At 46.7% G+C, this 25,414-nt stretch overlaps 1 protein-coding gene across 1 annotated transcript in view; it reads right to left on the reverse strand.

Moving 5' to 3' along the window:
* Positions 1-25,414, reverse strand: part of LOC311231859 (uncharacterized protein) — a 127,322-nt gene that overhangs the window by 26,728 nt on the left and 75,180 nt on the right. The window contains exons 8-14 of the mRNA XM_084318481.1: positions 23,640-24,257; positions 22,812-23,546; positions 22,084-22,114; positions 19,438-19,583; positions 15,509-15,595; positions 9,468-9,653; positions 5,131-5,310 (exon numbers count right to left, since the gene is read on the reverse strand). Of these exons, the coding sequence (XP_084174607.1) occupies positions 5,131-5,310; positions 9,468-9,653; positions 15,509-15,595; positions 19,438-19,583; positions 22,084-22,114; positions 22,812-23,546; positions 23,640-24,257 (1,983 nt within the window). The remainder of the gene's footprint in view (positions 1-5,130; positions 5,311-9,467; positions 9,654-15,508; positions 15,596-19,437; positions 19,584-22,083; positions 22,115-22,811; positions 23,547-23,639; positions 24,258-25,414) is intronic.

Below are 25,414 nucleotides of genomic sequence, written 5' to 3' on the forward strand. Positions count from 1 at the left end.
GAAGCTGGAGCAGGAGTTTAGGACTACATCTCTAAAGCAGGAAGCTGGAGCAGGTGCAGGAGTTTAGGACTACATCTCTAAAGCAGGAAGCTGGAGCAGGTGCAGGAGTTTAGGACTACATCTCTAAAGCAGGAAGCTGGAGCAGGAGTTTAGGACTACATCTCTAAAGCAGGAAGCTGGAGCAGGAGTTTAGGACTAAATCTCTAAAGCAGGAAGCTGGAGCAGGAGTTTAGGACTACATCTCTAAAGCAGGAAGCTGGAGCAGGTGCAGGAGTTTAGGACTACATCTCTAAAGCAGGAAGCTGGAGCAGGAGTTTAGGACTACATCTCTAAAGCAGGAAGCTGGAGCAGCTGCAGGAGTTTAGGACTACATCTCTAAAGCAGGAAGCTGGAGCAGGAGTTTAGGACTACATCTCTAAAGCAGGAAGCTGGAGCAGGAGTTTAGGACTACATCTCTAAAGCAGGAAGCTGGAGCAGGTGCAGGAGTTTAGGACTACATCTCTAAAGCAGGAAGCTGGAGCAGGTGCAGGAGTTTAGGACTACATCTCTAAAGCAGGAAGCTGGAGCAGGTGCAGGAGTTTAGGACTACATCTCTAAAGCAGGAAGCTGGAGCAGGTGCAGGAGTTTAGGACTACATCTCTAAAGCAGGAAGCTGGAGCAGGTGCAGGAGTTTAGGACTACATCTCTAAAGCAGGAAGCTGGAGCAGGAGTTTAGGACTACATCTCTAAAGCAGGAAGCTGGAGCAGGTGTTTAGGACTACATCTCTAAAGCAGGAAGCTGGAGCAGGTGCAGGAGTTTAGGACTACATCTCTAAAGCAGGAAGCTGGAGCAGGTGCAGGAGTTTAGGACTACATCTCTAAAGCAGGAAGCTGGAGCATGAGTTTAGGACTACATCTCTAAAGCAGGAAGCTGGAGCAGGAGTTTAGGACTACATCTCTAAAGCAGGAAGCTGGAGCAGGTGCAGGAGTTTAGGACTACATCTCTAAAGCAAGAAGCTGGAGCAGGAGTTTAGGACTACATCTCTAAAGCAGGAAGCTGGAGCAGGAGTTTAGGACTACATCTCTAAAGCAGGAAGCTGGAGCAGGTGCAGGAGTTTAGGACTACATCTCTAAAGCAGGAAGCTGGAGCAGGTGCAGGAGTTTAGGACTACATCTCTAAAGCAGGACGCTGGAGCAGGTGCAGGAGTTTAGGACTACATCTCTAAAGCAGGAAGCTGGAGCAGGTGCAGGAGTTTAGGACTACATCTCTAAAGCAGGAAGCTGGAGCAGGTGCAGGAGTTTAGGACTACATCTCTAAAGCAGGAAGCTGGAGCAGGTGCAGGAGTTTAGGACTACATCTCTAAAGCAGGAAGCTGGAGCAGGAGTTTAGGACTACATCGCTAAAGCAGGAAGCTGGAGCAGCTGCAGGAGTTTAGGACTACATCTCTAAAGCAGGAAGCTGGAGCAGGAGTTTAGGACTACATCTCTAAAGCAGGAAGCTGGAGCAGGAGCAGGAGTTTAGGACTACATCTCTAAAGCAGGAAGCTGGAGCAGGTGCAGTAGTTTAGGACTACATCTCTAAAGCAGGAAGCTGGAGCAGGAGTTTAGGACTACATCTCTAAAGCAGGAAGCTGGAGCAGGTGCAGGAGTTTAGGACTACATCTCTAAAGCAGGAAGCTGGAGCAGGAGTTTAGGACTACATCTCTAAAGCAGGAAGCTGGAGCAGGTGCAGTAGTTTAGGACTACATCTCTAAAGCAGGAAGCTGGAGCAGGAGTTTAGGACTACATCTCTAAAGCAGGAAGCTGGAGCAGGTGCAGGAGTTTAGGACTACATCTCTAAAGCAGGAAGCTGGAGCAGGAGTTTAGGACTACATCTCTAAAGCAGGAAGCTGGAGCAGGTGCAGGAGTTTAGGACTACATCTCTAAAGCAGGAAGCTGGAGCAGGAGTTTAGGACTACATCTCTAAAGCAGGAAGCTGGAGCAGCTGCAGGAGTTTAGGACTACATCTCTAAAGCAGGAAGCTGGAGCAGGAGTTTAGGACTACATCTCTAAAGCAGGAAGCTGGAGCAGGAGTTTAGGACTACATCTCTAAAGCAGGAAGCTGGAGCAGGTGCAGGAGTTTAGGACTACATCTCTAAAGCAGGAAGCTGGAGCAGGAGTTTAGGACTACATCTCTAAAGCAGGAAGCTGGAGCAGGAGTTTAGGACTACATCTCTAAAGCAGGAAGCTGGAGCAGGAGTTTAGGACTACATCTCTAAAGCAGGAAGCTGGAGCAGGAGTTTAGGACTACATCTCTAAAGCAGGAAGCTGGAGCAGGTGCAGGAGTTTAGGACTACATCTCTAAAGCAGGAAGCTGGAGCAGGTGCAGGAGTTTAGGACTACATCTCTAAAGCAGGAAGCTGGAGCAGGTGCAGGAGTTTAGGACTACATCTCTAAAGCAGGAAGCTGGAGCAGGTGCAGGAGTTTAGGACTACATCTCTAAAGCAGGAAGCTGGAGCAGGAGTTTAGGACTACATCTCTAAAGCAGGAAGCTGGAGCAGGTGTTTAGGACTACATCTCTAAAGCAGGAAGCTGGAGCAGGTGCAGGAGTTTAGGACTACATCTCTAAAGCAGGAAGCTGGAGCAGGTGCAGGAGTTTAGGACTACATCTCTAAAGCAGGAAGCTGGAGCAGGAGTTTAGGACTACATCTCTAAAGCAGGAAGCTGGAGCAGGAGTTTAGGACTACATCTCTAAAGCAGGAAGCTGGAGCAGGTGCAGGAGTTTAGGACTACATCTCTAAAGCAAGAAGCTGGAGCAGGAGTTTAGGACTACATCTCTAAAGCAGGAAGCTGGAGCAGGAGTTTAGGACTACATCTCTAAAGCAGGAAGCTGGAGCAGGTGCAGGAGTTTAGGACTACATCTCTAAAGCAGGAAGCTGGAGCAGGTGCAGGAGTTTAGGACTACATCTCTAAAGCAGGACGCTGGAGCAGGTGCAGGAGTTTAGGACTACATCTCTAAAGCAGGAAGCTGGAGCAGGTGCAGGAGTTTAGGACTACATCTCTAAAGCAGGAAGCTGGAGCAGGTGCAGGAGTTTAGGACTACATCTCTAAAGCAGGAAGCTGGAGCAGGTGCAGGAGTTTAGGACTACATCTCTAAAGCAGGAAGCTGGAGCAGGAGTTTAGGACTACATCGCTAAAGCAGGAAGCTGGAGCAGCTGCAGGAGTTTAGGACTACATCTCTAAAGCAGGAAGCTGGAGCAGGAGTTTAGGACTACATCTCTAAAGCAGGAAGCTGGAGCAGGAGCAGGAGTTTAGGACTACATCTCTAAAGCAGGAAGCTGGAGCAGGTGCAGTAGTTTAGGACTACATCTCTAAAGCAGGAAGCTGGAGCAGGAGTTTAGGACTACATCTCTAAAGCAGGAAGCTGGAGCAGGAGTTTAGGACTACATCTCTAAAGCAGGAAGCTGGAGCAGGTGCAGTAGTTTAGGACTACATCTCTAAAGCAGGAAGCTGGAGCAGGAGTTTAGGACTACATCTCTAAAGCAGGAAGCTGGAGCAGGAGTTTAGGACTACATCTCTAAAGCAGGAAGCTGGAGCAGGTGCAGGAGTTTAGGACTACATCTCTAAAGCAGGACGCTGGAGCAGGTGCAGTAGTTTAGGACTACATCTCTAAAGCAGGAAGCTGGAGCTGGAGCAGGAGTTTAGGACTACATCTCTAAAGCAAGAAGCTGGAGCAGGAGTTTAGGACTACATCTCTAAAGCAAGAAGCTGGAGCAGGAGTTTAGGACTACATCTCTAAAGCAGGAAGCTGGAGCAGGTGCAGGAGTTTAGGACTACATCTCTAAAGCAGGAAGCTGGAGCAGGTGCAGTAGTTTAGGACTACATCTCTAAAGCAGGAAGCTGGAGCAGGTGCAGTAGTTTAGGACTACATCTCTAAAGCAGGAAGCTGGAGCAGGTGCAGGAGTTTAGGACTACATCTCTAAAGCAGGAAGCTGGAGCAGGTGCAGGAGTTTAGGACTACATCTCTAAAGCAGGAAGCTGGAGCAGGTGCAGTAGTTTAGGACTACATCTCTAAAGCAGGAAGCTGGAGCAGGAGTTTAGGACTACATCTCTAAAGCAGGAAGCTGGAGCAGGAGCAGGAGTTTAGGACTACATCTCTAAAGCAGGAAGCTGGAGCAGGAGTTTAGGACTACATCTCTAAAGCAGGAAGCTGGAGCAGGTGCAGGAGTTTAGGACTACATCTCTAAAGCAGGAAGCTGGAGCAGGTGCAGTAGTTTAGGACTACATCTCTAAAGCAGGAAGCTGGAGCAGGTGCAGTAGTTTAGGACTAGATTTCTGGCCTGACAATATGTACAGAGCTTGCTGTGGGCTGATTTTACTGTGTAGTAAATACAAGTGAGACCCAGAATGGAATTCCCCTTTAAGTATTGTCCAAAAGAGCACAGATTACATTAATTTGACTAAACAGCATTTCAGACAGAACCATTATCTTTTAAAAAGTATTATTATTATTAATAATAATAATATTAATAATAATAATTAAAAATAAAAAGCCCATCATGTGAGCCACAAATGATGAAAGTGTTACTTATTAATTTAAAGATGAATGTGTTTATCAACAGTCCAGTCGCTTCATCTCAGCATCTGCTTTTTAGCATTGGGTTAATTCATCGATACCGACATCGATACCCAGTTTTAACCCGATATCATCCCAATATCTAATACCAGTATCTAGGGGTGTAAAGGTACACGTATCGAACCGTTTCAGTGTGTACTGTACCGAACGAATACAGCGGTATGTTAACCGCTAACGACCGCCCACCAGGGGGTGTTTTTTTCACAATCTAATATAATTATTTATTCTTTTCTTTACAAGTCGATTATTAATTTCAATATAGAATATTCGTTGACAGCCCTACAAGTACAGTTAGGTACTGCACACTACATCACCCCTGAGTGGAACATGGAAAGCAAAACTTTCCCCCACTGTACTGAAAACCCGTACCGAACCTTGACTTCAAAACCGAGGTACGTACCGAACCGTGGTTTTTGTGTACCGTTACACCCCTACCAGTATCAGCACTGGACTGTCCCCGACTACAAAAGCAGCTGATGTCGTGCGTCAGAAGAAGATTGCCGACTCATGCAGCCAGGAGTTGCCCCTGTTCTTACGTCTCGGATGTTCTGAGAGTCGGAGAAGTGAGCCAGGTCTCCGTTGTAGAGCTCCTGCGCTCCCAGGTAGTCGCTGTACTCGCCGGGCTTCAGCTGGCTGGGCTTGATGCCGTTGACCTGGAGGAACTGCTGGTAGGCTACGCCGAACGCCTGGCCTATGGCCTGGGCTATGGTCTGCGCCTGTAGAACACAGTTAGAGATGGAATATATTTAGATGTCGAGTTTGACCCGAATTGAGAAACCCCAGCCAGTATTTGTTGTTTTGGAGCCACCTGTGAAGTGTTGGGTCACTGCACATCGCACTGTACACAGTATATGTCCCTGTTGTGTTGCCGTACCCACTCAACAGTTCTGTATCTCTCTGCCCAGGGTACAGACCACTGGACTTCCACATTACATCGAGCTCATGGGCGAGAGAGCGGGGGGAGGAGATGAATGAATGCATCAGAGGGGGAAGCTTGTGGTGGGATGGTGAGCATCAGAGGGGGGAAGCTTGTGGTGGGATGGTGAGCATCAGAGGGGGAAGCTTGTGGTGGGATGGTGAGCATCAGAGGGGGGAAGCTTGTGGTGGGATGGTGAGCATCAGAGGGGGGAAGCTTGTGGTGGGATGGTGAGCATCAGAGGGGGAAGCTTGTGGTGGGATGGTGAGCATCAGAGGGGGAAGCTTGTGGTGGGATGGTGAGCATCAGAGGGGGAAGCTTGTGGTGGGATGGTGAGCATCAGAGGGGGAAGCTTGTGGTGGGATGGTGAGCATCAGAGGGGGAAGCTTGTGGTGGGATGGTGAGCATCAGAGGGGGAAGCTTGTGGTGGGATGGTGAGCATCAGAGGGGGAAGCTTGTGGTGGGATGGTGAGCATCAGAGGGGGAAGCTTGTGGTGGGATGGTGAGCATCAGAGGGGGAAGCTTGTGGTGGGATGGTGAGCATCAGAGGGGGAAGCTTGTGGTGGGATGGTGAGCATCAGAGGGGGAAGCTTGTGGTGGGATGGTGAGCATCAGAGGGGGAAGCTTGTGGTGGGATGGTGAGCATCAGAGGGGGAAGCTTGTGGTGGGATGGTGAGCATCAGAGGGGGAAGCTTGTGGTGGGATGGTGAGCATCAGAGGGGGAAGCTTGTGGTGGGATGGTGAGCATCAGAGGGGGAAGCTTGTGGTGGGATGGTGAGCATCAGAGGGGGAAGCTTGTGGTGGGATGGTGAGCGGCAGGTTACGATACTTAAATAACGGCTAGCTATATCAGTACCTTGCCGGCTGCTGACAAGTGCCGGTATTTTGTCTATTTCGGTGGCTAGTGTCCTTTCAGCCGAACAGGAGAATGGAAAAATGATCCCACTCAATGGCCAGATGTGTCTTATGGTGACATTTACAGTTACCTCATTGTAGAGTGTTGATTTCGGTCATCTATGACCTTTTTTCCCTAGATATACATCTTAGTCCTGTCCACTTTATATTGAAGTAATAACAACCCTAACCCAGGGAATAATTCCCCCATATGAACATGTGATGAGGTCGGGCTGGGTGGTGATATGGTGAACATGTGATGAGGTCGGGCTGGGTGGTGATATGGTGTAACATGTGATGAGGTCAGGCTGGGTGGTGATATGGTGAACATGTGATGAGGCTGGGTGGTGATATGGTGAACATGTGATGAGGCTGGGTGGTGATATGGTGAACATGTGATGAGGTCAGGCTGGGTGGTGATATGGTGAACATGTGATGAGGCTGGGTGGTGATATGGTGAACATGTGATGAGGTCAGGCTGGGTGGTGATATGGTGAACATGTGATGAGGTCGGGCTGGGTGGTGATATGGTGAACATGTGATGAGGCTGGGTGGTGATATGGTGAACATGTGATGAGGCTGGGTGGGTGATATGGTGAACATGTGATGAGGCTGGGTGGTGATATGGTGAACATGTGATGAGGTCGGGCTGGGTGGTGATATGGTGAACATGTGATGAGGTCGGGCTGGTGATATGGTGAACATGTGATGAGGCTGGGTGGTGATATGGTGAACATGTGATGAGGCTGGGTGGTGATATGGTGAACATGTGATGAGGTCAGGCTGGGTGGTGATATGGTGAACATGTGATGAGGCTGGGTGGTGATATGGTGAACATGTGATGAGGTCAGGCTGGGTGGTGATATGGTGAACATGTGATGAGGCTGGGTGGTGATATGGTGAACATGTGATGAGGTCGGGCTGGGTGGTGATATGGTGAACATGTGATGAGGCTGGGTGGTGATATGGTGAACATGTGATGAGGCTGGGTGGTGATATGGTGAACATGTGATGAGGCTGGGTGGTGATATGGTGAACATGTGATGAGGTCGGGCTGGGTGGGTGATATGGTGAACATGTGATGAGGCTGGGTGGTGATATGGTGAACATGTGATGAGGCTGGGTGGTGATATGGTGAACATGTGATGAGGCTGGGTGGTGATATGGTGTAACATGTGATGAGGCTGGGTGGTGATATGGTGAACATGTGATGAGGCTGGGTGGTGATATGGTGAACATGTGATGAGGCTGGGTGGTGATATGGTGAACATGTGATGAGGCTGGGTGGTGATATGGTGAACATGTGATGAGGCTGGGTGGTGATATGGTGAACATGTGATGAGGCTGGGTGGTGATATGGTGAACATGTGATGAGGCTGGGTGGTGATATGGTGAACATGTGATGAGGCTGGGTGGTGATATGGTGAACATGTGATGAGGCTGGGTGGTGATATGGTGAACATGTGATGAGGCTGGGTGGTGATATGGTGAACATGTGATGAGGCTGGGTGGTGATATGGTGAACATGTGATGAGGTCAGGCTGGGTGGTGATATGGTGAACATGTGATGAGGCTGGGTGGTGATATGGTGAACATGTGATGAGGCTGGGTGGTGATATGGTGAACATGTGATGAGGCTGGGTGGGTGATATGGTGAACATGTGATGAGGTCGGGCTGGGTGGTGATATGGTGAACATGAGATGAGGCTGGGCTGGGTGGTGATATGGTGAACATGTGATGAGGCTGGGTGGGTGATATGGTGAACATGTGATGAGGTCGGGCTGGGTGATATGGTGAACATGAGAGTTAAAGTTGATGAGGTAAATTACGTCACAATGTTCTTCTTATTTTTCTTCAGTCTTTTTTGTCGTGGTACTTTTTCATTCAAAAGGGTATCATTTCACCAAGAGTGTAGCCCAAAGGCTTTATAATAATAACAACTATATAAAGCTTATAATAACTTGCATTAACTTGAATGTTTACGATTCCTAAACATGGTCGACGGCGGTACAGTAAAAACCAACCCCTTTGGATGGATCCATTGCGGTATATATCCTAACTCTCGGTACACCACCCAGCCCTATTACGTAGCTACTAGTTTTTTTGCTCCCGATCCGATCCCGATCATGTGATTTTGAGTATCTACCAATACCGATCTTTCCCGATCCGATCAAAAAAAAGTACTTTTTATTTTTTATTTTTTTTTTATTCAACAAACATGACCATGTTCACGTCTTAAACTCATACTGAGGCCTTAGTTTTGGGTTTAAATTGCATATCATCATTCATTTATTTATTGTCACACAGAGCAGAAGAATTTTGCCAAAACAAACCAATAGTATCCAGCTGCAGAACGGCAGACCAGACAAACTCTCAGACCCAAATGCATTTCCTTTGATTTAATTATACATCAAATGATTTATGTCAAGGATTGCAATGCCTCGCTTGAATGAAGTTAACTTTTCACCTGGATAACGTCAACATTCAGGGTGAATGTAATGTGAGAAATTGGGATAAAATCTTTTTTTTTTTTGGGTCTGCCGTTCTGCAGCTGGATACTATTGGTTTGTTTTGGCAAAATTCTTCTGCTCTGTGTGACAATAAATAAATGAATGATGATATGCAATTTAAAACCAAAACGAAGGCCTCAGTATGAGTTTAAGACGTGAACATGGTCATGTTTGTTGAATTAAAAAAAAAGAAAAAAATAAGAAAGAAAATGGCAATTTTTTTATTTATTTTTTCGATCCCGATCTTCGGAAAATCACGTGATCGGATCGGGACATCCCTAGCTACAACCATAACAGTATGACGTGATATTAACATGTCACCGCCTTAACCCTTTCACTGCCACACGACAGAAGGTTAACCCTTTACTATCACACAACCGACGGCGATGCTCCGCGGAGCTAAAGATGGAGCATCGCCGTCGGTTGTGCGATAGTAAAGGGTTGACCTTCTGTATTGTCACAGTGAAAGGGTTAACCGGCTGTCGTGTGGCAGTGAAAGGGTTAATGGACCTCTGGCCCCCTCCTCAAAGATCCGCCCCCCCGGCGACTCACGTCGTCAGAGGAGAACACGTGGCAGATCATGCAGCACTTCCCCTGGGGCGCGGAGGAGGAGGAGGAGGAGGCGTCACCGTCCTCTCCCTTACGGCCGGCCAGCTTCCTGCGCGCCATCAGCACCACCACGCTGCCGATGTCAGCGATGTAGGAGATCATCTGGAGCGAGTGGTCCATCATGGCCTCCTGGAGGGGGGGGGGTTAAAACAATGCATGTTTTGTACTCGTGTCTTTTTGATAAATGAGATTCTGGTCGGCTGTTGGACTGAAAGTGGTTATTTCAGAGCACCGGAGAGGGAGGGGGGGGGCATAAACATGTCAGGTGACTGTCACTCACTGTCCCTCAGTTTGTGGCAGGCAGCAACATAGGCTGCTGCTAGCTCACAGCTTGTTGAGTCCTCCCCTAGTAGGACTAGGGATGGGAATCGAAAACCGGTTCCCATTGGGAACCGGTTCCTAATTGGCCGATGCCTGGAACCGTGTGGCTCCTGTGACTTTCGATTCCCTTATCGCTGCCTACAGTTGCGCAATAACGTTACGTTACCATGTAGCCATGGCAGACTCTATTTGATTCCTTAAGGGCTCGAAATTGCCTGGGTTTTGGTAATATGCTCCCGAAATGCTCCCGCTGTTTGGCTACTTCTATGTGCAGTGAAAACTACTTGAATGCTTTAGAACATTGTCATTGATTTAGTTTAGGGTGAGCTAAAATTAGCCGTGGAGCTAACGTGAGCTAACGTGAGCTAACGCTATTTAATCAACCTCACAAAGAGAGATAAACAGCTGACAGCGGATAGTACAGGTACAAATACAATAAAACAGCAGGTGGGGGCTGTTGTGTAAACCTTGTACTCTTTAGTTCACATATAATGAGAGACGCGAGTGCTTGTTTACAAGTCTGTAAAGTGTAAACCAGGAAGTACAGTGGTGCAACATACAAATGTGTCCGTGTAGCAACACAAGCCAATACATAAAGGACAGGGGCCCGGGGAGCTCTCTCTCTCTCTGTGTGTGTGTGTGTGTGTGTGTGTGTGTGTGTGTGTGTGTGTGTGTGTGTGTGTGTGTGTGTGTGTGTGTGTGTGTGTGTGTGTGTGTGTGTGTGTGTGTGTGTGTGTGTGTGTGTGTGTGTGTGTGTGTGTGTGTGTGTGTGTGTGTGTGTGTGTGTGTGTGTGTGTGTGTGTGTGTGTGTGTGTGTGTGTGTGTGTGTGTGTGTGTGTGTGTGTGTGTGTGTGTGTGTGTGTGTGTGTGTGTGTGTGTGTGTGTGTGTGTGTGTGTGTGTGTGTGTGTGTGTGTGTGTGTGTGTGTGTGTGTGTGTGTGTGTGTGTGTGTGTGTGTGTGTGTGTGTGTGTGTGTGTGTGTGTGTGTGTGTGTGTGTGTGTGTGTGTGTGTGTGTGTGTGTGTGTGTGTGTGTGTGTGTGTGTGTGTGTGTGTGTGTGTGTGTGTGTGTGTGTGTGTGTGTGTGTGTGTGTGTGTGTGTGTGTGTGTGTGTGTGTGTGTGTGTGTGTGTGTGTGTGTGTGTGTGTGTGTGTGTGTGTGTGTGTGTGTGTGTGTGTGTGTGTGTGTGTGTGTGTGTGTGTGTGTGTGTGTGTGTGTGTGTGTGTGTGTGTGTGTGTGTGTGTGTGTGTGTGTGTGTGTGTGTGTGTGTGTGTGTGTGTGTGTGTGTGTGTGTGTGTGTGTGTGTGTGTGTGTGTGTGTGTGTGTGTGTGTGTGTGTGTGTGTGTGTGTGTGTGTGTGTGTGTGTGTGTGTGTGTGTGTGTGTGTGTGTGTGTGTGTGTGTGTGTGTGTGTGTGTGTGTGTGTGTGTGTGTGTGTGTGTGTGTGTGTGTGTGTGTGTGTGTGTGTGTGTGTGTGTGTGTGTGTGTGTGTGTGTGTGTGTGTGTGTGTGTGTGTGTGTGTGTGTGTGTGTGTGTGTGTGTGTGTGTGTGTGAGAGAGAGTGTGTGTGAGTGAGAGACAGAAGTCAGAGGAATAACAACCTGTTATTCAATAGATTAAATTAGTTTAAGAATAAAAAAATAAATACATTTTAAGAGAATCTCAAATACATTATTTTATTTAAGTGTAGGCTATAGTTAATGTTTTATTTTTTACAGTTTTTGTATTTTTCTGACATGGGGGCTCAACAATAAATGACAATCAGAAATGTCAAGTTGCATGTTGTTATTCTAACCAGCTTAGACCCCGACGCTCTGCATCTTCTGGCCGCCTCAGACCTACTCCTATCCGAGCTCCGGGAGGGTCATCAAAGAGAAGTCGCCTATTCTCAGTCCTTGCCCCACAATGGTGGAATGAACTACCCACCCCAGTTAGGACAGCCGAATCACGTCCAATCTTTCGCCGTCGACTAAAGACGCACTTCTTCAACCATTATCTGAATAAAAAAAAATATATCTAACCCTAACTAACCGTACTGTCATGCACTTGTCCTAATAAACTAACCTACACTGTAGCACTCAACACTTTGATGAACATTGTTGCTCAGCTGATAGAGTTGTGCCCTTCCTGATGGCTTGTCGTACAGAACTTGTAAGTCGCTTTGGATAAAAGCGTCAGCTAAATGACTAAATGTAGTTCTGTTGCATTTCCAATTTATTTATTTAAATTATAAATTGATCAGGTATCGATAAGGGAATCGATAAAGAATCGAATCGATAAGCAGAATCGATAATGGAATCGTATCGATAAAATCCTATCAATTCCCATCCCTAAGTAGGACTGGTAGTTTTCCTGTATCTGGTAGTGCAAGAAAACCTTTTGTTATTAGTTCAAATTTTTTAAAATGCGTTTCTCTAATATCTTTATATTTTTCACATTTGGTGAGGAAGTGCAACTCAGTTTCAGGCTCACTGAGGATGCAATGACTGCACAGCCTTTGCTCTGCAGGGAGCCAGGTTTTCCTGTGCCTCCCCTTTTCAACAGCGAGGCTGTGCTCACTCAGTCTGTATTTTGTCAAGGTTCTTTTTAGTTGTTAATCAGTCACCATGCTCAAGTAATCTGCTATGGTAATCTGCTATGGTGTACTGTCGATTTAGAGCCAGATAGCACTGCATTTTGCTCTGTGCTTTTGTTTGTGTTTTCCAATAGGTGATGTAGTTTTGTTTTAGCTGTGTAGTAATTTGATTTATTCTGATTGGTGACGTGTTCTGTTCCTGAGGTGTGTTAAGAGTAGAGTTGTTCCGATACCGATACCAGTATCGGAAATGCCGCCGATACTGCCTAAAATGCTGGTATCGGTATCGGCGAGTACACGTAAATTCTAGCCTCCGATCCCATGATGTAATTTATCTCCTGCCGAGTCCTGCGGAGAGTGAGGATTATAAAATGAACATGTTTTAAAGTGTGATGCTGTGTCATTTTAACAGCAGATACACTTTCTTAAATTCCATTGTCCCCGACAGTGCGGTGTGACGGGGAGCTCGGACGGGATGTGTTTTGCTGGTGTTATGATAGCATTAGCTGGAAAGATAGCTAGTTGGAACAACAGCCGCTTTAACGTTACATCAAATCAGATGATCGCCTGTCCTTTCTCCAGGACCTAACACTGTCCGTGACCGTCTATCAACAATAATGCACCCACGGTGAATTGTATTTAAGTTAAGTAGCTACTGACTAGCGTTAGCTGACTATTACTAACGTTATCAAATGTCAATGCGGGAAGACGAGCTAGGTCAGTTAGCTTAGCTTGATAACGTTACCGTGTCTAAAGTTGGTGCTATTTATAATCCAGCAATAATGGCTGCAGACCTGCAAGCAAAGTACAGCAAGTGCCAAAGGATAAGAGTCTGAGGCGGAGTTTCAAAAGAGAATGTTGAATATTTATTTTGCATCAAAAATCACAACATGAACGTTCTATCTGCCACTAGCTTACAGACTGAATAGGGTATATCTGCAGAGCCACGGAGTAGCGAGTGCAACACTGTTTAATGTCCGTGTGGATCATTGGAGTAGGGTATATCTGCAGTGCTGCAGCCCATACTCATTGATTAATGATACTAATACAAATCTATACAATCACCTGTTGTTGAATAAATACCATTACTTTCCAGTTATTACTAAAAACAGTATAACAGTATCTGTAAAAAAAAAAAAAAAAAAAAAAAAATATTTATATAATTTTTAATTTTTTTTTGTATGCACTGGTATCGGATAAATATCGGTATCGGCCGATACCCAAAGCTTAGGTATCGGAATCGGATCGGAAAGGGAAAAATGGTATCGGAACATCTCTAGTTAAGAGAGCAGGTTTGTGGACTCAGCCTCAGGACCAGCTGGGTAAGGGGGTTCCTGATGCTCCTCAGCTCTTGGCACTGCAGGGCTTGATAATGGTACGAGAGGGGGTCACTTTGTTTTAGGTGTGTCCAAAAGTTAATTGCTCTTTTTTGTATTTTTAGTATTAGTGGGTAACGGCCTAATTCTGCCCTGCATGCATTGTTTGTAGTTTTCCTCTGGACATGTAGGATAATCTTACAGAACTCTGCATGCAGGGTCTCAATGGGGTGTTTGTCCCATTGGGTAAAGTCTTGTTTTGTAAGTGGACCCCACACCTCACTGCCATAGAGTGCAATTGGTTCAATAACACATTCAATTAATTTTAACCAGATTCGAATTGGTATTTCTGTTTGTATATTTCTTTTTATGGCGTAGAAAGCCCGGCGTGCTTTCCCTCTCAGCTCATTGACTGCTTCCTTAAAATGTCCAGTTGAACTTAGTTTTAGGCCTAAATAGGTGTAATGTGTGCAGTACTCTACATGTTTTGTACCAATTGAGAACTTTGGTAGGACGTCCTGAGATCTGGATCTTTTTTGGAATATCATTATTTTGGTCTTTTTGGGGTTTACTGCCAGGGCCCAGGTCTGACAGTAATGCTCTAGCAGGTCCAGGCTCTGCTGTAGGCCGTCTGCTGTGGGGGACAACACAACCAGGTCATCTGCAAAGAGCAGGCATTTCACTTCCCGATTGTGGAGACTTACACCGGGGGCAGAGGACTTTTCTAGTATATTAGCCAATTCATTAATATAGATATTGAAGAGTGCCGGGCTGAGGTTGCAGCCCTGACGAACGCCTCGCCCTTGGGTAAAGAATTCTGTTCTTTTTTTGCCAATTTTTACACTGCACATATTACCAGAGTACATTGATTTAATAATATCATATGTTTTACCCCCTACACCACTCTCTATAACTTTATAGAACAGTCCTGTATGCCAAATAGAATCAAAAGCCTTTTGGAAGTCAATAAAACAGGCATATATTTTGGTTTTATTTTGGTTTATATGTTTATCAATTAGGGTATGTAGGGTGTAAATATGATCGGTTGTGCGGTGTTTTGGTATAAATCCAATTTGGCTTTTACTCAAGACATTGTGCTTGGTAAGGAAGTTTAAAAGTCTGGTATTCATAATACTACAGAAAACCTTCCCCAGATTACTGTTCACACAGATGCCTCTGTAGTTATTAGGGTCAAATTTGTCTCCGCTTTTATAGATTGGGGTTATGAGTCCGTGATTCCAGGTGTCAGGAAAATATCCTACACTCAGGACCAAATTGAATAGTTTTAATATAGCCAATTGGAATTTCTTGTTCATATTTTTCATCATCTCATTCAAGATGCCATCAGGTCCACAAACCTTTTTTGGTTTAAGAGTTTGTAGTTTCTTAAGCAGTTCCTGCTCAATAATTGGGGAGTCTAATGGGTTTTGATTGTCTTTTATGGCAAGCTCCAATTTAGTCAATTTATCAAGAATTTGAGATTGTTCTGTGTTTCCATCAATTTGAACAGTGTGGTATAGTGTTTTAAAATGGGTTGTCCATATCTCTCTCTCTCTCTCCCTCTCTCTCCCTCTCTCTCCCTCTCTCTCTCTCTCCCTCTCTCCCTCTCTCTCTATATTCAGGGAGTGACATCCACAAAGACCTTGGTGAAACAGCAATGCAATATATTTTCAATGAATACACCTGTAAGGGAATGTGAAACTCGTGATTGTACATCAAGTGAATAACCTTCACATGAGGACGTCTCCCAGTGAGGTGTGATGACGGACACAACCTACCTGCGTGTCTGCGCTCAGCACCTTGATGCGCTGGGTGGAGATGAACAGGTCCACCTCCGTCATGGGCTGAGACTCCCCCTCCGGAGCCTGGAGACGAGAAGACCACACGGTGTCAAGAGATGTTCACAGAGATCCAGAGCGTCATCGACAGTCATTCAGCAGTGGTGGTTTTCACCACCTATATTAAGAGGAACTATCTTATAAATGGCGATTTACCATTTTTTCTTAGCTATGTGGACTTATATTAATAGGATCTATGTCTCTAATTCTCATATTGGCGCATTCTTCCAATTCTCCTCTCACAATATTCACCCTCACTGAACCGAGTCATCTGAAAATGTGCTGATCTGTGATGTCAGAGAGACTCAGCTGCATGATAATGTGGCAGTTGATGTGGCAGTTGACACCAGGCCACACAGTGGTTGGAGCCCAGCCTCAAAACGGCTTAAGATCTTGAGGTAGAAAAATGCTGTTTTTGAGGACTTGATTAGAAATACAAAACAATGCATTTTTTAGAAAAAAAACTTACAGAGGTGTTCCATAGACTCACAGGAATTGTGTAAAAGTGCCCAAATAGTGAAAGAAATAGTAAAATAGTTCCCCTTTAAGAGGAAATGGGAACATTAAAGCCACGATTCTACTATTTATTTATCTGACCGTCTAACGTTGGATATGTTCACATAACATCTTGAAGAATTTGTAGGTGGATGGCGGCGCAGCGGCCATTGCACTCGTCACCAACGCAAGAGACACCGGGTTCGACTCTGGCTGTCTGCGTTGCCTCCGGCTTGGGCCGGCCGTCATACTGGCTCAATTGGCAGAGTCAGCGGGTGGAAGTCGATGGGTGGTAATCTGGACGTTGTGGACAGCGACTCCTACAGGTCGGTTGGGGGACGCCTGCACGGCAGAGACAGGAAGTGGCGGGGGCAGTGTGAGCCTCCCACACGTTACTCCTCGCCACTGAGAGTCCGCGCTGGCAGGTGAAAAGATGTGACAGGCTGCCTCCTCGTGTACCGAGGGGACACGTGATGCAAGGCTTCTATCCTCCCTACGACCGACCTGTGGGGGGCATATGCGAGCAACGTTCAAGACAGGGGAGGGGAGAATTGGAAACAGCGAAATTGGGATGGGAGAAAAATTTAAAAACAAGGTGAAAAAGTGGATAAAAAAATAATTTTGTAGGTGGAAAGTAAACTTTTTAGAACTTTAGTGAAAATACTAACATGGCCTCAATAAGCAATGGAATGTTTGGCTTCACTGTCAAAGGCTCAGACGATCTTCATTATTTTTATTTTTATTTTTATTTTACTTTTATTTATAGCATTTTCAGCTTTTTCTGGCCACGCAGGACCGATGGAGGGAGAGAGGGAGAACGGGAGGAGAGGCAGGGAAGACATGCAGCAAATGGTCACCGGGACTGGGAAACGAACCCGGGACGACCGGTGATACTGGAGCGCCCGATAACTTCATCCTTATAATAATACCTAATGTAAACAAAGCGAGTTGCAGAGCGGCTAAGTGGCGCAGTGGGCAAGGCACTAACGCAGGAGACGCTGGGTTCGAGCCCAGCTCTCGCCGTTGCTTCCGGCTTGGCTGGTCCTTCATACTAATACAATTGGCAGTGTTAGAGGGTGGGAAAGCCGGTGGGTGGGGATTGGACGTTGTGGACAGCGACTCCTACAGGTCGGTTGGTGCGCCTGTACAGCAGAATCAGGAAAGTATCGGGGGCAGTGTGAGCCTCCCACGTGCTACTCCTCGCCACTGAGAGGTCGCGCTGTGCAGGTGAAAAGATGCGACGGCTGTGTATGTCATAAATGTCTATATGAATTGAAAATGGGGGACCCTGATGTAAACAAGACAAAAGTCTTTCTCAGGTCTGCATCCCCTTAACAATTGTGTGTATTGCGCCGTACTGTATTGTACCCATTCTGCAATCTGTTAAATAAAGTTTTCATTCCTTCATTCCTCCTCTTCTCCCCCACTACTCCTCCAACGGGTGTTTGTGCGACCATGTCGACCTGAACAATGGGGGATAATAAGAACGAGCCGCCTGGGAAGAAGACGGCCGCTGCTGCTGGAGCTGGACCGAGTCAGCGGCGCACGGAGCCGGGGAGAAACCACCGCCTCGCCCCGCTGGCTCTATGCTCCGCTTCACAGCGCGAGAGTGGGCGATAAGGGGGGCGTGCTAGCGCGCGGTCACGTGGGCTTAGTGGCCAATCAGAGGAACCCGGAAACCGAACGGCGTTGTATTTGGCATAGACGCGTACCGGAGGGGACACGTGATGCAAGTAGTGATGCACGATATATCGGCCGCCGATATAATATCGGCCGATATGGCAATTTTTTTACACATCGGTATCGGTCCGATATCAAGATAGGGCCGATATGGGCCGATATTATAAAAAAAAAAAAAAAAAAAAAAAAAAATCTTTTTACATGTTTTGGCCTTAAATAGTTTCAAAATATCAGTCATTTCTGAAAATAAGTTACAAAAGTAAAAAAAAAATGCGTTTTGGAAAATAGCTCTTTATTTGATTATCATATCTATACAGAGATATCGACATCGGTAAATATCGGTATCGGCCAGAACAGCAATATTAATATCGGTATCGGCCACAATTTTCACATCGGTGCATCACTAGATGCAAGGCTTCATCCACATTGCAGCCGACCAGTGGGAGGCATGGTCTAGCAACGTTCGAGACAGGGGAGGGAAGAATTGGATAATACGAAATTGGGATGGGAGAAAAATAGAAAAAATGGGGAGAAAAAGTAGATAAAAAAAAAAGTTAGAAAAAAATTTAAACAAAGCGAGTTGCGGGCCATACTGCAATCACAGATTGGGCCTTTAAAGGCCCAATGAACACTAATAATATAGCTCAATTCTCCCTAGAAATATGAACAAGAATTAGCACAATATGCATTTGTTTATTAATTTATTTATTGATTGATTTACTTGTTTATTTAATTTATTTATGTGTTTTTAATCATAATTGTCCAATTATCAGCGGTCTCAGTCAATGAGTCAACTAAATGTCCCCATTAGAAGGGTGTAGGCGAACGACTTATAAATTGAACCAAAAGAAACAATTCAGACTTTGCAAGAATGTTCATTTATTGGGACTCCATGTCCAAACATTCCGTTATTTGGATAACTGTCATGCCATCATCACCAGGTGGTCAATCAAGCAAGCGGTTAGCTGGTAGCTGGTAGCAGCTTAAGTCTGTAGATAGTAGTACTTGTTTAGCAGTTAGCCAGCAGTAGTAGCATTTAGCCAGTAGTAGTAGCACTTAGCCAGCAGAGTCGATACAGTCAGTAGCATTTAGCATCGGTCAGTAGTCAGATTATTTACCTATACAAAGGAAAGGAATAAACGGCATCAATTAGTAACTAGATATATGAATCAAAGGATAAATGCGGATATTAACGGTGCATACAATGCAACGTACCGTTGGCCAGTCAGAGTTCGCCCACAGGGCTTTTCAGCCTATGGTCAAGAGTGTCTCTTAAATAGTGCGTCACACAGACGCTGATTCAGCCTCACCTGTCCACATCTTAGTCCCCTGGCGTCCCACAGTTGCAGTAAACGCCCACTAGGTGGCACCAGATGATAAATAATACTTGTATAATAAGTGCCCCTATAATAATGATAATAATAATAATATCTCTGTAGGAAGGGCGCTGGATAATTCTCCAATAATGAAGTAGGCTAAATAAGGAATATTCTACAGGTTTAACTTGTATCCGAACCAAAACTGGGGAAATAATAATAATAATAAAAAATCAGGAGGAGAATTGTCGATTGAATATAGACTGAATTCGATAATCAAGGCACAATAACCATTGTGGATGACCTCGGCAAGGCAAGCCAGGAACGGATATAGAAACGTCCCCCCCTATGAAGCAGAATGGTACGGTCCGACCTCACCTTTATCCTGTCCACGGCTTCCTGGGCCTGAGTCATGCGAGCGTTGGTGGAGGGGTTCTTCTGCGACTTCAGCTGAGTGGAGCCCAGGTACTTGGCTCCAAATATCACTCCGTCTAGAAGGTCCTCTGGATCACAGGGACCCGGCACTGAACACACAAGATGCAGTAAACGCACAACATCCATTATGCAAACAGCTGGACTGGCCCTGTTCCCCGTACCTGGCTAACTGAGTTAGCCGGATAATTTTCAGCATAGCTTGACTTAAGCCAGACCTTTCCGTTCCCCGACGTCGGATTGTCTAAATCGCCATGGTAACAGATCAGACAGTTTGAACCTGGTCGAGGGCAGAGTTTAGTTCAGTTAGCTGGATAACCTGCATGGCCACGCCCTCGCAAAGAAATCCAAGCTCCCTTCCTGAAATAATTCTCACAGTCTAGATCCCATTATACCATTCTGAATTATGTTTTTGTGCTTCGTTTTTCTAGAGGGGGCTTTTGAAATGTAAAATAATAGACCTAAAATACTGATAATAAATCATATTCAGCCTATGAATTTACTTTGTCCTATATAATGCACGTCATATTTATACGGATACGGCGCTCGCGATACACAGTTATTTTAATAACGGACTAAACGGATCATTGTGAAATGTGAATCCTGCTGGGATATTTTTAATGAATGAAACCTATCGGGCGTTTGGCTCTGATTAGTTTAATATTCTTCGCTGTGTATTTGCTTAACGGAGCGCCCGGATTGTTTGAACATAGCGTGGATTGATATGAATTATGAGGAATCTGAATCTGTGGATTGTTTAATTGTATCACTGTCACTGACAGTGTCACACGTTATTGTGATATTGTAACTGGGTTTAAAATATATGAGGAGATGCGCTGTTTGATGGATTTGATGACGTGACGTGACTTGATCAATTGAATGAGCCTTTGACGTTTTTGATGAATGAATTTGAGAAAATGCATTTATATTTTCAAGCACTGTTATCTGATGATGAACATGAGGTGTCACTGGTATAAACCAAAGGGTAATCAATTCAATGCATGTATGGATTAGGTCCGAAACAGATTAAAACCTGATTATAGTGTAACTGCAAGCCTCCCTCCAAGCCTCTCTTTGGGAACCATGTATAATATTATATAGTACATAATACCTAAGCACATACAGTACAGATATCCTCATAATATAATTCGTATCAATTAGATATACTATTTGGGCTTGTTTTTATCCTTATTCTGAAAGAGTTGAACTACTTATTTTCACTAGCAAGATCTCATTTGATTATTCATTCAATTAAGCCTACTGCCACTGCCAGCAGGCACATTTAAAGAAATATAATCTGATTGATTGGGGTAATGAGGGATTTAAAATTAGCCTATAGATTATGCATTTAACTTGTCTGCGAGGCTATTGAGCCGTACTGTATTGTACCCATTCTGCAATCTTGTTAATAAAGTTTTAAATCAATCAATCAATCAATTCCGTTAGAAAATCAGGATTTCTGCGATCGACACCTGCTGTCTTTTCAACTGAGGCGGCCGCGCGCAATTATCCTGAGTATCAAGTCTGGTTCGAATTAACGAGACTGAGTCAGCGTTCGAGGAACAGGGAAAGTGCGGATTCAAACATCGGGTTAATTGAATCTGGATAATGGGACTTTTGATCGACTTAGTTGAACCAGGGCCCTGCACTGTATATATTTGTGTGCGTTTGTGTGGTTCTCCTACTACAGTACGTTATTTTGTGTATTGTTAGGCCTATATTGTTATTTATTAAATTGTCTTTTGTTGTGTTTTGTTAAAATAAATAAATAAAAGGCTAGAGTACATTTAAATTGGATTAGATTAAAATGTATTGTCATCATGCAGCACAAGTACAGTACAACACAATGTTTGGCATCCAACCAGAGTGCAAGTGCAACAGCAATATCCAATGTACAGGTGATTAGACTGGGTACAAAATATACTAATTAATTAGTACTACTAATTTACACTAGAAGTGTAGTGCTAATCAGATGTATGTACAGAGTTGTAGTATAATATGTACAGTGATACAGGTATAAAGACACTATGGTAGTAGTCAAACTGGACAGCAGCGTAACTAGTAAGAGAAGGATATGAATAGATATAGATATAGTAAAGGACTGTCTGCAGGTAAGTACAGACAGGTGTGGATAGGTATGTATGCAGTGAGAATATATATATATATATATATATATATATATATATATATATATATATATATATATATGGTATATACAGCATGATTGTACATGCTGTCATACAGAGCTATGGGTTATATGCAGGTGTACAAGCAAGTATATAGAGGGGTTATATGCAGGTATATTCAGACAAATATGTGTATATATATATATATATATATATATATATATATGTGTGTGGATAGGTATGTATGCGTATATAAATGTAAATATGTGGTATATACAGCATAGATGTACATACAGAGTATGGGTAGACAGTAGGTATAAATTGAGTACTTAAGGCCTTTCCTCGACTCTGACCCGACGAGACACATTCATTAGTTATACGGTCCACTTAGTGCCAATGCCAGATTTGGGGTCAATAATAATTCAATAATTAAAAAAATATTGTCTGAATGAAGTGATTATCTTACCATCTTTATAGGCAGGACGGCCATTTGCACCCTGCAAACGAAACCAAAGTGAGACACCGATCAGGGCGGGAGAATCAACAGCAGTTAGCGGCCAAACGCTTGTAGCATCTTTTGGCCGCAGTCTGTTCTACTGGACACTTTTGAAAAGCATTTAGGGAGGATGAGGAATGGGGGGGGGGGGGGGGTTAGCAGAGACTTCAGGACACAAATAAATGTCCCCAAAAAATGGGATTGCATGGACAAAATATACCCTTTTTGTGTATAGAAAAAGGAGTGTATAGAACGTAGTTGCATTTAAGCTTATTGCGTAGGCACCAGTGTCTGCGTTTATAAATGAACGAGAAGGAAGATTTGACGAAACTCCCGCACGCTCACAGAGAAACGACTTACAAAATCAATTCAACAGCCGGCAAAGAAAGTAGCCCCGTAAATATGACGCTGATTTCCCCAAAGTGGAGGTGGGATGATTAACCCTTTCACTGCCACACGACAGAAGGTTAGCCCCTTTACTATAATCACACAACCGACGGCGATGCTCCATCGTTAGCATCATTAGCTCCGCAAATGCGGAGCTAATGATGCTAACGATGGAGCATCGCCGTCGGTTGTGTGATTATAGCAAAGGGCTAACCTTCTGTGTATTGTCACAGTGAAAGGGTTAACCGGCTGTCGTGTGGCAGTGAAAGGGTTCAACAGATGAAATAAACAACAACACTATATCGCCCCACCTGTCGCCTCCCCGCGGCCGCCTCCTCCTCCTCCTGCCGCTCCTCCTCCGTGGGGGGCGCGTCGCCCAGCTTCATCCACACCGGCTCGGGGTCCTCGTCCTCCGGCAGGGAGCCGAACGAGTCGTCCCTGGGCAGACCACCACCACCACCACCACCACGTCGCCCACCGTTCCCCAGGTGCTCCAGGAACCTCTGGCCGTCCGCCTGGCTGTAGGAGACAGAGACCACCGCGTCCACCTCCCCTCCCAGGGGGGGCCGCTGAGCGGGGGGGGGGGCCCGGATCTCGGTGCACTCCAGCAGCCCCACCACGAGGTCCCTCTGGTGGCTCTCGGAGAACAGCAGCCCCCCCGTGGCTCTGCTCGGGGGGGCGGAGGGGTTACAGTAGAGGTGGGGGGGCGAGGCGTGGGCTTCTTCCTCCCCCATGAGGTGCAGCTGGTTGAGGAGCAGCTGGATGCGACTGTGGTCCTCGTCGCCCCGCCTCCCGCTCAGGAGCCCCGCCTCCTCCTCGTCGCCCCGCCTCCCGCTCAGGAGCCCCGCCTCCTCCTCGTCGCCCCGCCTCCCGCTCAGGAGCCCCGCCTCCTCCTGGGTGACGCCCTCTTCAAACTCTGGCTCTTCCACCCTCGCCTCGTCCTCCTCCTGAGTCCCCTCCTCTTCCTGAGCCCCCTCCTCTTCCTCCTGAGTCCCCTCCTCTTCCTCCTGAGTCCCCTCCTCTTCCTCCTGAGTCCCCTCTTCCTCCTGAGTCCCCTCTTCCTCCTCCTGAGTCCCCTCCTCTTCCTCCCGAGTCCCCTCCTCTTCCTGAGCCCCCTCCTCTTCCTCCTGAGTCCCCTCCTCCTCCTCCTGAGTCCCCTCTTCCTCCTGAGTCCCCTCTTCCTCCTCATTAGCCCCCACCTGCTCCTCCATCTCCTGAGACCCCTCCTCCTCCTCCTCATCCTCCGCCCCCTCCTGCACCTTCTCCTCCTCAGCGCCCTCATCCTGGGTGAGCTCCACCAGCTCTCGTCGACCAGCAAGCGGAGAAGCGTCAGCAGCAGCAGCGCCACTCGTGCCCAGAGGCAGGACCGACCTGCCCAGCGCCTCCCCTGGGACCAGCGCCTGCCCTGGGACCAGCGCCTCCCCTGGGACCAGCGCCTCCCCTGGGGCCTCCACAGGAGGGGGGAAGCCGGGGTCTTCCATGTCCTCCACCGGGCCGGCCTCGCTGGAGGAGTCCGACCGCCAGTCCAGAGGAGGAGGTTCCATCAGACAGTCCAGGTCCTCAGAGCCGGGGGGTGGAGCCTGAGAGCCGGGGGGTGGAGCCTGAGAGCCGGGGGGTGGAGCCTGAGAGCCGGGGGGTGGAGCCTGAGAGCCAGGGGGTGGAGCCTGAGAGCCGGGGGGTGGAGCCTGATAGCCGGGGGGTGGAGGCTGAGAGCCGGGGGGTGGAGCCTCAGAGGCCGAGCCCCCGTCACCGGCCACCTGAGCAGCCAGGCAGTTGTCCGATTCCATGTGGTCAGAGGCAGCGGGGCATCACTTTGTCACGGGGGGGGGGTTCCTGTCACAGGGGGGAAGGTTCCTAGTTGAAGCTACACAGGGGGGAAGGGTTCCTGTCACAGGGGGGAAGGGTTCCTGTCACAGGGGGGGGGGTTCCTGTCACAGGGGGGGGAAGGGTTCCTGTCACAGGGGGGAAGGGTTCCTGTCACAGGGGGGAAGGTTCCTAGTTGAAGCTACACAGGGGGGGAAGGGTTCCTGTCACAGGGGGGGGAGGGTTCCTGTCACAGGGGGGGGAAGGGTTCCTGTCACAGGGGGGAAGGGTTCCTGTCACAGGGGGGAAGGGTTCCTGTCACAGGGGGGGGAAGGGTTCCTGTCACAGGGGGGAAGGGTTCCTGTCACAGGGGGGGGAAGGGTTCCTAGTTGAAGCTACACAGGGGGGGAAGGGTTCCTGTCACAGGGGGGGAGGGTTCCTAGTTGAAGCTACGACACAGTGGTGGGAGCGACGGTTCCATTGGAGACGGCGTGGGTCGGGGGTTGGAGCAGTAGAGGCCCTCCTTCGCTGTGGCGCGTTCCCAACAAACTGACTGTAACTGGAATAAACAGTTGAAAAGAGACATTAGTAACGTTAGCATCTCATAGGGCTTTAACTCAAATCAGTACGCAGAGTCGAGGCTTCTCTACCATCGAGAGAGGCAGGCAGCTCAGGCTCAACGTACGGTGCCACGATGCCACCCAGTACAACATGGATCACCATCGAAAAGAACACTTTTAGACAAGGTATGATATCCAAGTGTTTATGTTTGTGAAATTAAAAGTACAACTTTATAAACGACACAAGTTTCAAAAGTTAACCCCCCAGACAGACATGTGTCCGGCTGGGTGGTGGTGTGTGGAGGAACAACATGATCAATAATAACCCTGGGTCAAAACAGATCAGCTTGTTGCTGCTGCTGGTGTGAATTATTGGTAAGGGTTGTTAGTGGTATAGATATAGAATATAGATATTGACTGGGAGGATTAAAAACACCTTAGTCGAGCTAACTAGTAGCTACCTATTGAATGTACTTGGAATCCTATACTAGCCACAGGATCATGTCATTAGCACATTGGAAGTGTATCATTTCTTATAGAGAACTAAAATG

This window comes from Notolepis coatsorum (assembly GCF_963971535.1).
Source record: "Notolepis coatsorum genome assembly, chromosome: 7".
Taxonomy (NCBI): Eukaryota; Metazoa; Chordata; class Actinopteri; order Aulopiformes; family Paralepididae; genus Notolepis; species Notolepis coatsorum.